This window comes from Propithecus coquereli, unplaced genomic scaffold (assembly GCF_000956105.1).
Source record: "Propithecus coquereli isolate 6110/MARCELLA unplaced genomic scaffold, Pcoq_1.0 Scaffold663, whole genome shotgun sequence".
Lineage (NCBI taxonomy): Eukaryota > Metazoa > Chordata > Mammalia > Primates > Indriidae > Propithecus > Propithecus coquereli.
Window position 1 is genome coordinate 331539 of NW_012152652.1, and position 15491 is coordinate 347029.

At 55.9% G+C, this 15491-nt stretch overlaps 3 gene segments (V, D, J or C); all 3 read left to right on the plus strand.

Annotated features, from left to right (window-relative positions):
* LOC105823259 overlaps positions 1–5434 on the plus strand; it is an 8143-nt gene extending 2709 nt beyond the window's left edge. Inside the window, 2 exon segments of the C gene segment in view lie at positions 3419–3537; positions 4994–5434. Of these exon segments, the coding sequence occupies positions 3419–3537; positions 4994–5313 (439 nt within the window).
* Positions 1–11161, plus strand: part of LOC105823257 — a 23882-nt gene extending 12721 nt beyond the window's left edge. The window contains 2 exon segments of the V gene segment in view: positions 9309–9348; positions 10705–11161. Of these exon segments, the coding sequence occupies positions 9309–9348; positions 10705–11024 (360 nt within the window).
* A 1835-nt stretch (positions 11162–12996) lies between these two features.
* LOC105823252 lies at positions 12997–14999 on the plus strand. The segment is given in 2 exon segments: positions 12997–13228; positions 14596–14999. Coding segments are annotated over 2 exon segments (539 nt in total).
* Positions 15000–15491: the final 492 nt, after the last annotated feature.

Below are 15491 nucleotides of genomic sequence, written 5' to 3' on the forward strand. Positions count from 1 at the left end.
GAAGAATATAAAGTAAAAAGCAAGTGTTTCCTCTCACCGCTTTGGGGGAAACTCTCTTCCCCCACAGTTTATTCCCCAGAGCTGGCCATGGTCTGTATACTTCCAGACCTGTTCCTATGTGCATGTTCCTTAACACACATGCGCACACACACACGCATGCACGGAGTTGGCGTTGGGATTTTATTTTTCAAAAATAGTCATACTGTATATAATTACCAGCTTTTTAAACAGTCTGTTACTGACATTTTTCTATATCAGTTTATATGGGTACACCACATTCTGATATTAGCTTTATAAGAAAATTTAGATGAACCAGAATTTATTTAATCATGAACCTATTAATGGACAGTTACGTTGTTTCCACTAAAAAAAAATATAAATTCCAAGCGATGCTGCGGTGGCAATCCCTGTGTGTGCGTGTGCACTTATGTGTCTCCACTAGGATAGATGCCTAAAAGTGGAATTGCTGGGGAGAGAACGTGCTTTTGAAATGTTATTGGTGGTGCCCAATTACGCTTCCAAAAGCCTGTGCGCACTTGCTGCAGTGAATGACAGCGCCCTCTCGTGTCCTCGCCAATGATGAGATGTTGCTGATCCGTCTTTATTTTGCCCATCTGATGAACAAAAATTAGAATGTGTTTATTGTTTTATTGTCTATTTGGTCAGTGATGAAATTTATTACCTTTCATATTTTTATTCTTTGGTGAATTACCTGGACGTCATGTTGCCTGCTTTTCCATTCAGTTGCTTGTATCTTCTTATATGATACATCTATAGAAACTCTTAATGTATTTAGGATATTAACTCTTTTATTTAGTGTATATGTTGTAAATATTGTTCCCTGGTCTGTTTATGGAGTCTTTCACATTAAAGCTCTTGCTAATTTTTACGCGTCGGATTGGTTTAACCTTTTCTTTATGGTTTCTGTGATTCATGCCATGTGTAGAAAGGTCCTCTTTATTTCAATATCATAAAATCATTTTTCTATTTTATTCTGGTACTTTCATTGGTTTGGTGTTCTGTTGGTTTTTTCTTTTTTTTAACTTCATCTGGAATTTATTTTTGCGTACATGAAAATGTAACCTTATTGCCTAAATGGAAAGGCAATCGTCGCACATTTGTTGAATACCGATGTACCTTTTATTAAATACTAAATTACTGATTTATTTCACATTCTTTCTGTGGTTCTCTGGATCTATCGATCTATTCCTGCATCTATCCTGTTTTAATTAGTTGAGCTTTATGGTATTTTGACATCTGGTGGGGAAAGAACCCATCATCATCACTGTTTCTCAAAATATTCATATTTATTCACCGTCATTCTTACTGTTGGACTTCAGAATCAGTTTCCTAATTTTCAAAAATTATTCGTTTGGTGTTGTGTCTGTAATTTCGTGGCATATGTGATTAATTTGAGAAGAACTGATATTTTTACAATGCTCAGCATTTTTGTCCAGGAATGTGATGTTGACTCACTTTTCTACTATGTCCGTTTGTCAAGTTTTTATATTTTATTCATGCCAGTATTGTACATTTTATGTTGTTTATTTCTAAGGTGTTTTTTCTAAGGTTTTTAAATATAATTTTATTGAAGTTGTAAATTTTGTCCCAATTTCATATTCTAAATGCTTATTGCTTAGGTAGCAGGGAAACCTATTGACTTCTGTATGTTGCTCTTGTATCCAGCCACTTTAACTCTCCTATTAGTTCTAATACTTCATCAGCTGATTATCCTCAGTGGTGGCTGTCTTGTTTTTGTTTTTGTTTTTGTTTTGTTTTTCACATCATTTGCAAAGAACAATTTTCTCTTTTTTCCTAATACTTATACCTCCTTTTTTCCCTTTAACTCATTTCATGGGCTAGAATCTGTAGAATATATTAAATAAAAGTAAAAGTGGGCAACCTTGCCTTGTTACTGACTCTTAAATATTTTGCCTTTAAGTATGAAGGTTGCTGTAAGATTGGGGAGATGTCTTTATCAACTTGAGGAAGTTTCCTTCAATAGCTTAATAAAAGGCTGGATGTTTGCTTTCTTTAAACTAGAAACAAGTGTTGAATTTGTTACTGTTATATTAAATCCTGTTATGAAAATCTTATGTGCATGTGTTAAATACAACCTGTTCCTAAGGTGAAAAATTGCTGGCCCCATCACAATGAGTATCTTCTAATGTAAAGAAATTATCTTGGGAGACAAAACAAGATTTGGCAAAACTTGAGGATTCTTGCCATCCCAAACCCTTAGAGTGTGGCTCCTTAAAGTGTGGCTTGGGTGTTTCTTCCTTTTCTCTCAAGTATTTTAATGGTATCTTGTGTTGTGGTAGGATGTCTCAGGCACAGAGGGGAAAGCATTCTGGGGTGACTCCAGGCCTCTGGCTTGAAGAGAAATTGCTGAAATGAAAACTGTGTGGGGAAGCAAGTTTGCAGGGAGATGAGGAGTTGAGCTGGGGCCCATTGAGTTGGAGGTGCCCGTGGGGCAGGCCAGCAGAGGCAGGTTGAGGAGGCAGAGTGTGTGTGAATCTGGAGGCAAGAAGAGAGGTGAGGGCTGGAAGTCGGGATCTGAGAGCCTGGGCAGGCATGGGAGTGCACAGTGAAGGTCAGAGGCAGAGGACAGGGAGAGCAGGCCCCAGGATGGGCATGGGGAGAGGAAAGCCAAGGAGGACAGTGGATGGTGTCAGAAGCCAAGGAGGGGAAAGTGACCAGAAAGAGGGACCTCTTGCAGAGACACAGGGGACTGAGGAAGAAGCAGATTTGTCTGAGACAAAGGACTTATTGGCCTTGACCTCAGAGGTTTCAGGGAAAAATGGGGTTGAGAACCAGGGAGGGGGACCATGCCAAGTGCCAACATGCAAAACAGTGCCTGGCACAGATGGGTGCTTGGTAGTCATTGTTGGATGGATGGGCAGGTTGATGGATGGATGGATAGATGGATGGAAAGAGTGGTCTGAGAGATCAGAGAAGGCTTCATGGACAAGCTGGGGCTGATTGTGTCTCTCTGGATAGAAATGAAAGCAGAGGATTCTTTACTTGAATCAGGAATGCCCCAGTGTCCTCCATCCGGGGAGGAAGCCGGCCTGGGCCTGGCTGGACCTCCAGGACGTGTGGGAGAGGAAGACTCAGAGGCCCTTACGATGAGGCAGGAGAGGCGGGGCAGCTCTGAGCCGGCTCCGCTCTCCCTCTGCCACACACAGCTGCCTGAGAGGAAGCGTCACTGGGGGTCTGCGGAGCCCCTGCCGTGCCCAGCGTTGCCATCTGCACTGACTGCCTCAAAGCAGGGGACACTCACTGGGGTGACTCCAAGGCCGAGGGCAGCATCTGCCTCCGACAGGGGACAGGCATGGGGACTCCCCCAGGGGGCTGGTCACGCACCTCCCCTGGGCCTTGTCACAGCCCCGCCCTGTGCCCCCGTCATGCCCGGCAGGTTCCTGCTCCAGCCCAGCCCCCAGGGGGCGGGCGCCAGGTGCTGGCCCCGTGGGTTTTGGTCTGAGCCTCAGTCACTGTGGTATATCTTCGGCGGCGGGACCCAGCTCACCGTCCTAGGTAAGTGGCTCTCACCTTTCCCAACCTGTCCCTTCCTCTGCTGTCTCCGGAAAGTCCGTTTTCTCTGTCTGGGGGCTCCTTCCCCTCTGCCCTCCTCGGCCTTAAGGACTGACCCCTCACCTTTCTCCGTGGCGTCTGGGGAGGCGGGTTGGTCTTGGGGTAACCAGCAGGAGCCGCCACCATCAGGTTCCACAGCTGCCCGCGGCCCACTCCCAGGCTGGCTGGGGTTGGCCAGCGAGGGGCTCCTTCCCCTCTCCCAGTGCAGATGCCCCAGTGGGAGGCAGAGGCCAGTTCTGACGAGGGCGACTGCGGCGGTGTTAGAGACAGTCCCCGAGACCCCAGGGTCTGGGCTGAGGGCTGGATGCCCATCCAGGCTGAGGAGGCCACCAGGGGCCAGGGACACGGGTACAGGGGGTCTTGCTGGGGGAGACAGGTGGAGGACGCAGAGAGGGCCCCAGGTCTAGGCTGCAGCTCTCTGGCCTCTGCTGGGCCATGAGGACAGAGAGACACAGAGAGACGGGTCACCCTGGGCGAGGTGACCAAAGTCCAGCCCTCCCAGGATGGGCAGCGGAAAGGAGTGGGTCCCTCGGGGCAGAGGCTGGTCTGTCCCCGGAGCCCTTCACCCCTGGGCCTGGAGTCTCACCTGCCCATGGTCGGTCTCCTGCCTTCCTCAAAGGGCACCTTAGACTCAGGAGGTGACAGAAGGTTGTGAATGGGGGTACAGAGAGCCCCATGGCTGCCGGTAAAGTCAGGAGTCATCCGAGGGGCTGAGGGGTCCTGCGGCAGCCATGCCCTGGAGTCTGGGGGAGCGGCCCCGAGAACACAGCCCAGGTGAAGCGTCCTGGGGTCAGGCTGGCGGGGACGGGGAGACGGCGGAGCCTCAGAAGAGCCCCGGGCTGGCCTGGTGGAGCCCACTCCCCTGGGAGAGCTGAGTGGGCCGGGCTGGGCCAGAGCCTGGTGCGCGAGGGGACAGGAGGCTCCAGGCCGCACCAGGCACCGGGTTCAGTCTCGGAGCTTCCCCACACGGAGCCAGGGCCATCCTGCGGGCTGGGCAGGGACCCCCTAGATCGCAGAAGAGGCTCCGGGCACTGGAAGAATAAAGTGGGGGGTCCTGGGTCTGGGATCCGGAGGTCGGGGCCAGATTCCAAGCTCAGACCCCAGAGACCGGGAGGAGGGAGCACAGCCTGCTCCAGAACATGGGGAAACTGAGGCTGCAGGGGGGAGTGGCTGGTCAGGTCACCTGGGAGCGATGACATGGGAATGGTGTCCAGGAGGGCGCTGGGCCGTCTGCTCTCCAGGCGGCTCCAGTGGGAAGAGGGGACAGGCAGAGGAGGGAAGGAGAGGCCCGGGTGCACCAGACGGCCACAACGTGAATGGTCACAGAGACCTCAGACGGGGTGGGGGCAAACACCCAGACTCTCCCTCAGCGTCCCACACCCCTCCCCTGTCCACACAGGTCAGTCCAAGGCCGCCCCCTCCGTCACTCTGTTCCCACCCTCCTCTGAGGAGCTCCAAGCCAGCAAGGCCACGCTGGTGTGTCTGATCAGTGACTTCTACCCGGGCGCCGTCACCGTGGCCTGGAAGGCAGACGGCAGCCCCGTCACCCAGGGCGTGGAGACCACCAAGCCCTCAAAACAGAGCAACAACAAGTACGCGGCCAGCAGCTACCTGAGCCTGTCACCCAGCCAGTGGAAAGCTGCCAACAGGTACAGCTGCCTGGTCACCCACGAAGGCAGCACCGTGGAGAAGACAGTGTGCCCTGCAGAGTGTGCTTAGGCCCCCGGCCCCCCCCACCCTCGGGGGCCTGGAGCTGCAGGAGCCCAGGGGAGGGGTCTCCCCTCCCTCCCAGCCCCTCCCCTGCACCCAATGAACCCTCAATAAATGTCCTCGTTGTCAATCAGAAATCCTGATCTATCTCATTATTTCCTATCTCGTATTTAATTTGACGATTCTCCCATGTTCTCAATGGGGTCTTGGGAGAATCCTGGCACCCAGTGGGAAAGGAGCCCAGTGGGAGAGGCTCTCAGTCTCCCTGGGGCTTCACTCCAGCAGGGCCTTCCTCAGCCAGACAGCCCTCTCCACACTCTCCTCTGTCCCCTTCAGCCAGCACGCTGGCACCCCCTCAGGCCAGGAGGTTCTCACACCGATCCTTTGTCCTCTATAAAGACCTAATCGTGGATCCACCGCGTCTCTAGTGTGGCCCATCTGTGTCCGTTTGCTTCTGCGGGGTGAAGGGTCACAGCACAGGAGCAGGGGTCGTTCTCGATGAGATCCCACCTCCCTGTGGTCCCAGGCCCCTCCATAAGCCACCAGGGACCCGGGTGAGCTCTGTGCGCTAGTGTGAACCTTGATCCAGAGCAGGAGGCTGTTCCTGGACAATGGATCCTGGGAAGGGAGAAGGACCCTGTGAGAGGGACAGGGGCATCCCTGAGAGAGGAATCAGGCGAAATCCAGAGGGACCCAAGAGCCCAGCTATGGGCTAGATGCAGAGACAACAGGGAAAGGCACCCTGAGTCAAGGCCGTCGTCCCAGCAGGAAAGAAGCTGAAACTCCCTGTTCACCACGGGGAACCAGTCAGAAGAGTCTCTAACTCATGAACGGTCCCTGGTTGTGCGGTCACCACAAAGTCATTACAAGGTTTGGACAATGCACACACAGGTGCATTACTCAGACTTGCACATCTACATTGGCTATGTAAACACACTGACAAGTCCTGCTGCAGTGAAACAGTCTCACATGATGAAACACAGGTTCTCCCAAATCATGTTGATCTCCTGTCCACATTTAGAAGACGCATAATACCCTGAAAGTTCCCCGAGCTCCATGCATCCAGCGGGGAACATGGTGTGAGCTTGATGCATGGGAGGGGGAGGTGTCTGTGTGGGATGCGGTGGGTGTTGGGCCATGGCCGGGCCCAAGGTCACCACTAACATGGAGCTGGCATCTCAGTCCTGGGAATCTGGACCACTAAAGTCAGGCCAGCAAAGACTGTTTATGGTTGGTTTGTGGATGGATTCTGGGGATATCGAGCCTGCATCAGCGGAGGACATGGTGACACTATGCATATGAGAAAAGGCACTGACCCCACCACAGAGGGGACATCCGTTGCTTGCCTGAGTGGCTCAGAGTGGGACTCGGGGAGCAGTGGGGGCCGAGTGATATCAGGTCGGGGCAGAGTAGTGGGGGCTGAGAGCTGAGTCAACCTCAGGTTCCACGGGGACTCAGCACTCACAGCCCCCCTGCCCTCCCTGCCCCACGGCCTCCCTCCCTCACCGCGGCTCAGCCGCCCCCACCGCACCTGCTGCCTGATGTCAGACACACACTTGCCCCAGCAACCCTGACGGCAGGCGACGTCGCCTCCTGGATGTGGAGGTTCCAGCCATCTCTGTAGGTGCTCAGTGCCCTGGGGCTCTCAGCCGCCCTGTCTCTGCCTTCGGCACATCAGGGAAGACATCTGAGTGATTGAACAGGACAAGGACAGAATCTGGAAGCACTGAGTCTGCCCCTACCTCCCCGGACAATCAGTGGACGCCCATTCTGTCCTCGGGCCGGTGCCTTTTCTCATGCGTGGGATCCTGTGACTCCAGAGGGGTCTAAAGTCACAGCAGGGCAGCGAAAGTGGTCCTCTTGGTGCTCTTTCACAGCCAGCCCTGCCCCGCAGCCCAGGCTCCGGAGTGGAATTAGGCCGAAGGGTTCTCCTGTCCAGCACCTGTCTGAGCCCACTTCATACACGGGAAGATTGACACTCCGGAGGGCCGGACCGATAGCCCTGCTGGGTGTCATGCCAGAGGCCACCCCATCGCCACCTGCTGCCCCACCACCAGCTTCCTTTTATTGTGCTACAAGTTTATATTGTGGAGAAATCGGAAATAAAATTAAGGAGAGGAAGGAGTAATAATGACCCCAATGTCCCATCACAGCCACATGAGGAGCAATTGACGGACAACTCAGACCCCCCACCGCAGAATGTCACCTCCCTCGCTCCATGTTTAAAAGCAAGTTCCATCCACCCTGCCATTTTACCTGTAAATATTCCATGTCTGTCCAGGAAACATACGGACCTAAAAATAAATGTACTATTATCACACATAGAAATTATCAGTAATTCCTTAATATCAAAAAGTAATCCAGGTCTCATCCAATCCCTCAGGAATGCCATAGTGTATGTACTTCGTTGCGCATTGGTGCTGTTGTTATTTTGGCGGTTTTCCTTTGTTTCTGAGGCTTCGACGAGGTTTGAATCCATGATGAGCGTGTATTTTGTGGCCTGGTGTCACCTGGGGGAGTCTCCCAGATGGCTCTAGTGCTCCCGGCAAGGCGGGAGCCACAGGAGCCGAGACCTGCTCCCAGGCCGTTCCCAGGGCCGGATGCAGCCTCGGCCTCCCCGAGCCGGAACCCAGCGCCTCTGTCTGTTCCGCTTTCCCTGAAAAGTTCTTCTGGCATCAGAGACTTCAGGGGTTCAGGCTGGACATTCGCAGTACTGCTTGCAAGAAGTCCGGCTACTTCCAGCAATGACACCCTTGTCCGGTGGCCATTCGTTTAGTGACATTAGTTGAGTTGGATGAGCAGGAATGAGGAGGGTCAATGTTTCAGTTCACGTCATCCTCCTGAGAATTGCAGTCTGTTCATGAAGGGAGGGTCCTTCAGGTGCACGTTAAACACCCAGGGGTGTGTTTCATGTTCTAGGAAAGAAACACTTTGCACAGAAGTGGCCAGTGCCCTGCAGCGTCGCAGGCGAGCACGTGGCGCTTGCTGTGGTGTGAACTGGAATCAATGAGACGGGTTACGTAAATAGACATATTAAATAAATGTGTGACACAGACGTGTTGGAATCCACTATCATTCTATTAACATTTTAATGACGATGCCATCTGGCCACATTGGTGATGACAAGGAGGCTACAAATAGTGGACATCCATCCAATTGAAGTGTCCTGGGGTGGACCTGAGTCCACTTTCATGACCCCAGGGGACTTCCATGGCTCTTGCTTTCTAGAGTGACAACATATTCCACCTCCTCATGTTCCTTTCCTGGCCCAAGCCTGGAATCAGCCACTGATCATGCTTCCCTCTAGTGGGAGGTGACATTGGCCCCCACAGTCGGGACCCTCGCTCGTGTGCCCCATTGGAATGAGGCAATGGCAGCCACCACACACCTGACCCACCTGCCATGAGACCAGATTGAGGGGACACAGGGATGCTCCCAGGTCAGCCTGGAGGATGAGGCTGGCATTTCCCACAGGGACCAGCCAGGCCTCACTGGCGAGGCCCACGACAAGCAGGACAACCCAGGGAAGGTGGCACTGACACCCCTGCAGTCAGGGCCGGGGTCATAGGAAGGTTCCCAGGACACTGCACTCGAGGGAAACATTCCCTTCCCTGGGGGGAGGAGGACACCATGTGTCACCCAGTGGTCTCACCAAGGGTTCGGGAATGTGTCAAATCTGCTGAGGGGAGACCACCCGTTCCCTTCCACAAAAGTTCACTCCTTAGTGCCACACATGTCCTCCAATGAAGTCATTTCTGTTCCTGGCAGATGGTCCTTGGGAAAACCCAATCCGACTTCCTTTGGGAATCTTGGCATCAGGGATTCTGCTGCTGCTCAAGGGATGTCAAATGTCCTCTTACTGTGGGATAAGGGTGGGGCCGTGTAGTCCCCCTGCTGAGCAGATGCCACCTGGGGCAGTGACCCAGCTTCCTCCCTCACAGCTGCAGCTGGGGGCTGGGGCTGGGGGTCTCAGGGAGGGGTTTTTGTACGAGCCTATGTCACAGTGTTGGATTTTCGGCAGTGGGACCAAGCTGACCGTCCTAGGTGAGTGCCTTCTTCCCTCTCCTTCCCTGCTCTCCTCAAGGTTTTTGGCACTTTTCTGCTGCTTTTGCTGTTTTCTCTGTATCTTGTCTCAGCCTGGGGTCAAGCTTTCTCCCTGCACCCAGCTCTGGGGTGAGGATCACCCTCCCTGCTCAGACCCCTGCATGCCTCACCCCTTCCCTTCTGACACCAGAGCCAGGGTGCTGGACCTGGTGACCTGGTCAGACTGAATTGTCTCTCTGTCTGTCTGTCTGTGTCCCTGTCTGTCAGTCTGTCTGTTGAAATAGGTTGGGTCCCTGGAACTTGATCTGTTCTGTCTTCCCCCATCCAGGCCCCTGTAATACCTGCTTTGTCTGTGGAGTCGCTTGGGCCCCATAACATGGGGAAGAGGGAGCAAGAGACAGGGAAGGAGTGACCAACTAGGAGACTTTAGAATGATCTGGAACCCTCAGGACTGAGGCTGGGGAACCAGGGTTCTGAGTCTCAGGGCCGGGTCCCCTGGGCTGTGGGACTCAGGGTTAAGGCCAGGAAAGACATAGGAGGTCGAGGGCTGCCAGGGCCTCAGGGCTGCCACGGCCGAGCTCTGAGCCGGCCTGGGACTCAGGGAAGCTCCAGGAGGGAGCAGGAGAGGAGGTTCTGGGTGCAGGGGGTCAGGCGAAGGTCCTCACAGGGGATGGTGTGAGGGGAAGGTGGGTCCCTGGGGCTCCCAGGGACACAAGTCCTCCCACTCCGGAGTCCCAGAGACAGAGGACAGAGTCCACAGCATGAAACTTCCGCTGCTGCGTCCAGGTGCCATGGAGGGGACGGGAGACACCAGGAAAGTCTGTGGAGTGAGAGACTCTCAGGAACAGCAGACAGGCTCCCTCTGTCCTCCCCAACCTGGGCTCTGACCCCACAGAAAGTCCCCAGGACACAGATCTGGGCACAACAGACTGGAAGGGCAAAGGACCCAGAGTCCCTCAGAGAGAAGAGTCAGGGCACAATTGTCCCCCGGCCCAGAACCCACAGGAGAGTCTAAACCTCACCTCTTGTGCTCAGGGGACAGACAAGTTGGTGAAGGCCCTGTCAGGATGGCAGGAGGAGCCACAGGCCAGAGGAGAGGTCAGCTGTCTGTGAGGGAGGCCAAGGCCCAGAGAGGGCTCAGGACAGGGGATGGGCAGGCCCAGGCTCTGGGGTTCCCAGGACAGACGAGGAGTTTCTGAAAAGAACATGACCTACGCTCCTGTCATAGACCCTCGGCCCTGCACAGGTGCCCTGACCTGGGCTTGGTGACCGCAGACCCCTCCTCACGCCCTGAGGTGAGGGGCTCCCCAGGTGGACACGGGACTCTGACCTCTCTGCCCCTTCCCCACCCCACAGGTCAGCCCAAGGCCGCCCCCTCTGTCACTCTGTTCCCGCCCTCCTCTGAGGAGCTCCAAGTCAACAAGGCCACACTGGTGTGTCTGATCAGTGACTTCTACCCGGGCGCCGTCACCGTGGCCTGGAAGGCAGACAGCAGCCCCGTCACGCAGGGCGTGGAGACCACCCAGCCCTCGAAACAGAGCAACAACAAGTACGTGGCCAGCAGCTACCTGACCCTGTCACCTGAGCAGTGGAAAGGTAGTAGCAGGTTCAGCTGCCTGGTCACCCACGAAGGCAGCACCGTGGAGAAGACAGTGTGCCCTGCAGAGTGTGCTTAGGCCCCCGACCCCCCCCACCCTCGGGGACCTGGAGCCGCAGGAGCCCAGGGAAGGGGTCTCCCCTCCCACCCAGGTCATCCCAGCCCTCCCCTGCACCCAATGAACCCTCAATAAATATCCTCGTTGTCAATCAGTAAACATCGTCTCTGCTTATTTTTATTCATACATTTTCCTTCCTAAACTCGACCAACCTGAATGATAAACAGAATCCTTTGACCTTGTGACCCAGCAGCCAGGGAAAGCTCCTGGGGTTTCCCTGTGAGATACATTTACTATTACCCTAACCCCTACAGAATGTTCCAGAATGAACAAATCGCCCTCAGAAGGAACCCAGGCCCGCTCTTTCTTACCCACCTCTCCCCTGTGCTTCCTGCTGCCCTGTGCATATGCCACCTCTGGCAGCCCAGCGACAAGCTCCCCCTCCATGCCCTTGGCCTCCAGGAGAATGTCTGAACCTCTTCTGTTCCCTTGGCCCTACTGCCTGGACAGCCTCGCTCTCTCACCGTGTGCTTCCATCTTCTCCTCTGGGGCCAGGGCCTTGCTGTGTCCCTTTGCTAACTGGGCATCCCCTTAGACCCTACAGCAGCCCCTCTTCCTCAGGGGCCACCCTGCACCTGTCTTCCCAGGGACCCTGCCCTCTGCCTCATGTCCCCTCCCTATAGTATGTGCCTCCCGGACCCTCACCCTGGGCCCTGGCCACTCGCCCCCCACACACCCCTGGGTGCCTCTTGTCTCCCACATGTCACTGGGTGTCTGGCTCTAGTCAAGGCCCTTGGCGGGCAGGGGTTGGCTCTGCTCCCCAGTGACCCCACTGCAGGTACCTAATGTCCCAGTGTCCCCAGGTTTTCAATGGGCTGGTGAGCTCAAAGTCAAGTGTCAGATTCTTGGGTTCTGCCGTGGGCTTGGTATAAGCTGGCTCTTTGCTTAAGACTTCGGAGTGAGATCTAAGCTATCACGCACGCACACACACACACACACAACGCACACAAACACGCAAGTCCATGTTGGGCATCTCTCTGGGAGGATCGGGAAGGGCCCAGGTGGAAGGTGCTGCAGAGGGGCCCAGGTTGGGACATGAGCAAAGAAAACCCAGGGACCTGTAGTCCCCAGGCTCTGGGGCTCCAGGGCCAGCCACTGACGTGGCAGAAGGGCAGGATTTTCCATCCAGGCCAAGAGGGAAACAGGACGCCAGAGGAGGCTCACAGGAGGAGGTCTGGTTGGGAAGTGACAAGTGGATGTCAGAGTCAGCAGAGTCACTCGCTATGGGGAGGGCAGGGTGACAAGTGCATGTCACAGGTGTGTGAGCTCTGCAGGTGATAAGCCAGGACCAGGATGCACATCCAGGCCCTGTGTGTCCAAGGCCAGCTCTGTAGAAGCCCATCCGTGTGGGGTGCTGTGTGTCTGCAGGCTGTGGGCGCACCTGTGCGCACAGGAGACTACAGAGCAGCTGTGCACGTGGGTGCGTGAGCAAGCAAAAGGAGCTCAAGGGGAAAGCAGGGACCCCCACAGAGAGCTGGTGGGGGAAACTGTGCTGAAGTAGGACCTAATGAAGAGCTCCCCTCTGGGCCACTCCGACCGCTTCAGCACACGCAGCCCTGCAGAGAGGCAGCCGTCCCATGGGTTCAGGACGTGGACTCAGGCAGTGAGCGCACACTGCACCTTCAGGACAACCAAGTGAAGGACAGGGACACCGGAGCTCAAACTTGCAGTGGGTTCTGTGTTCCTGGGGGAAACGGAATTCTCCCCCCACCCCCAGATCCCATTCCAAGGCCCATCCACCAGGACCCCTTGCACTGAGGATGTGGGGGGCATCTAGGACTCTCCCCACCACCATCTCAGTGTTGTAACCAGGCCTCTCCCCTCCTCCTCACTGGCATTCCTGACACCCGCTGAGCCAGGCCACACAAGTCCCTTCTGGCCATGCAATTAGCTGGGAAACGACCTCCATGAACAGCCCTCGCAACCCTCTCCCATGACCGGGCTGGGTGGACTCCAAAGCCCTGAAGGAGGCGAAGTTCTGGCCAGTGGGAGCAACCCCCTTCTCCCCCGCGTGGCTCCACCAGCCCACACGAGAAGGAGGCTGGACCCTGGGCCTCCCGAGCAGCTGCAGGTGGGCCTGGGCCGGGTGTGTCGGGAGGGGTTCTTGTGCGGGGCTGCGTCATGGTGTTATGTGTTTGGCGGAGGCACGAAAGTGATCATCACTGGTGAGTCTCTCTCTCCCTTTCTCTCCTCTTTGGGGTGTGGGGTGAAATGCAGGGAGTTTTTCTGTCCTTTCTGCTTTCCCTAGGGCAGGGACCTGAGACTCTCTGGGGTCTGCAGCTTTTCCCCTTTTTGTCTGGCCTTCCACCCTGTCCACTCGTCCACACTTCTCAGGCACCTGCTCTGGGGAGGAGGGGAAGATCCCCGTGAGCCCCTCCTGCTCCCTGCTGGGGCCTAAGTGTGTCCCCTTGCTCCAGGGGGCAGTCTCCCCTGGACTCTGGGACATCAAGTCCCTCCCTCAGAGTGTCCATGCTCTGGGAACCTGCAGAAGAGGGGGCTCAGACTGGGGCGCCGGGGCCGTGGGTGTGGGAAGGATGCTGGGAACAGCTGGGCCTCCCGGGGTTCCGTCCTCTGAGGCTCCCAGCTGTGGGGCTGCCTTAAACAGCGAGAGGGGAGGCCTTTGGCTGGGGACTTGGAGACAGGGAGTGAGAAATGGGAGAGGGACAAGGATGGAGGAAGAATGTCCCGTGAGAAGGTGGCCCCAGGGAGCTAGGTCCCTCCTGCTCCTCCTCTCCCAGGACAGGGAGGTTGTTGTGGACTGGGTGAGCACCCCTCCCCCATCCCACCAAAAGGGAGAGACCCCAGAGCATATGCCAGGGGTAGGGACTCCTGGGAGGCACAAGTGGTGGGACCTCTGGAGGCAGAAAGATACCCCAGGACAGCTAGCTGTCCCGGATAACTTGCATGGCAGGGAGACCTCTTAGAACAGCCACAGCCCCAGCCTCCGAACAGGAATGGATTTCCATGGCCACCCTCTGTCTCTCGGACTCCTGGGGACCAGCCCCTGGGACTGACACCCCCTCCCCTGCGAGGCAGCCCAGAGGGGTCTCTGCGGGGAGGTGAGGCGAGGCTGCAGTGATCGTGCCAGGGGGACGTGTGGGCAAGAAGCCCACTCCCTGAGAGGGAGGAGAACCTCAGACAGGACAGAGAGACACCATCCGAACAGATCTGCAGGGGGATCCAACAGGAGATGTCTAGACAGATAGGCTCTCTGAGGACGGAGGAGGTCCCAGGGCTTATTCCAGCCAGTATCGGGGAGCAGGGATCGGGTGAGGGGGGATAACTAGGGGTGTGAACCCATAGAAGAGGCTGGAGCCAAATGGAGACCCGACTCCCCTCAGTCCTCAGACACGTAGGAGCCTGCCACCAGCAGGTGAGTGTCCCCACACCACTGACCTGGCCTCAGTCTGGCAAGGGCCCGGCCTGACGCCACTGCCCCAGGCCTGAGTCCTACATCCCTCGCCAACACTGAGGTCAGGGGCTCCCCAGGTGGACACAGGACTCTGACCTCTGCCCCTTCTCCACCCCACAGGTAGACCCAAGGCCGCCCCCTCCCGCCCTCCTCTGAGGAGCTCCAAGCCAACAAGGCCACACTGGTATGTCTGATCAGTGACTTCTACCCGGGCGCCGTCACCGTGGCCTGGAAGGCAGACAGCAGCCCCGTCACGCAGGGCGTGGAGACCACCCAGCCCTCGAAACAGAGCAACAACAAGTACGCGGCCAGCAGCTACCTGACCCTGTCACCTGAGCAGTGGAAAGGTAGTAGCAGGTTCAGCTGCCTGGTCACCCACGAAGGCAGCACCGTGGAGAAGACAGTGTGCCCTGCAGAGTGTGCTTAGGCCCCCGCACCCCCCACCCTCGGGGGCCTGGAGCTGCAGGAGCCCAGGGAAGGGGTCTCCCCTCCCACCCAGGTCATCCCAGCCCCTCCCCTGCACCCAATGAACCCTCAATAAATGTCCTCGTTGTCAACCAGAAATCCTGTTCCGTGTCATTATTTCTCCTCCCATGTTTAATTTGACACTTCCCTCGGGTTCTCAGTGGGGGTTCCGGGGAATCCTGGCACCCAGTGGCAAAACAGCTCAGGGGAGAGGCTCAAGCCTCCCCAGGAAAACACTCCAGGCCCCGAGGAGCTGGTCGTTTGAGTATCAGTGCCTCTGCCCTCTCCTCCCCCCTCCCCTCCTGTCAACATGGGGCCTCCCACTCCCTATCTCCTTCCTGGACGGAGGGGTCCGTCCGCTGTCCATGGCTGCGGCCTCCAGATACACCTACTTGGGACCCCTACCCGTCCTGAGTCCTCTCTTCCCTCAGCCTGGAAACCCTGCTCTGGGCCCAGATCTCTCCACCCAGCCCTTGCCCCCTGCAATACCCTCCTTCCCCTCTGCCCAGCTCAGCTCCTGCCCACGCTCACTCGTCACTCTCACTCCTGAG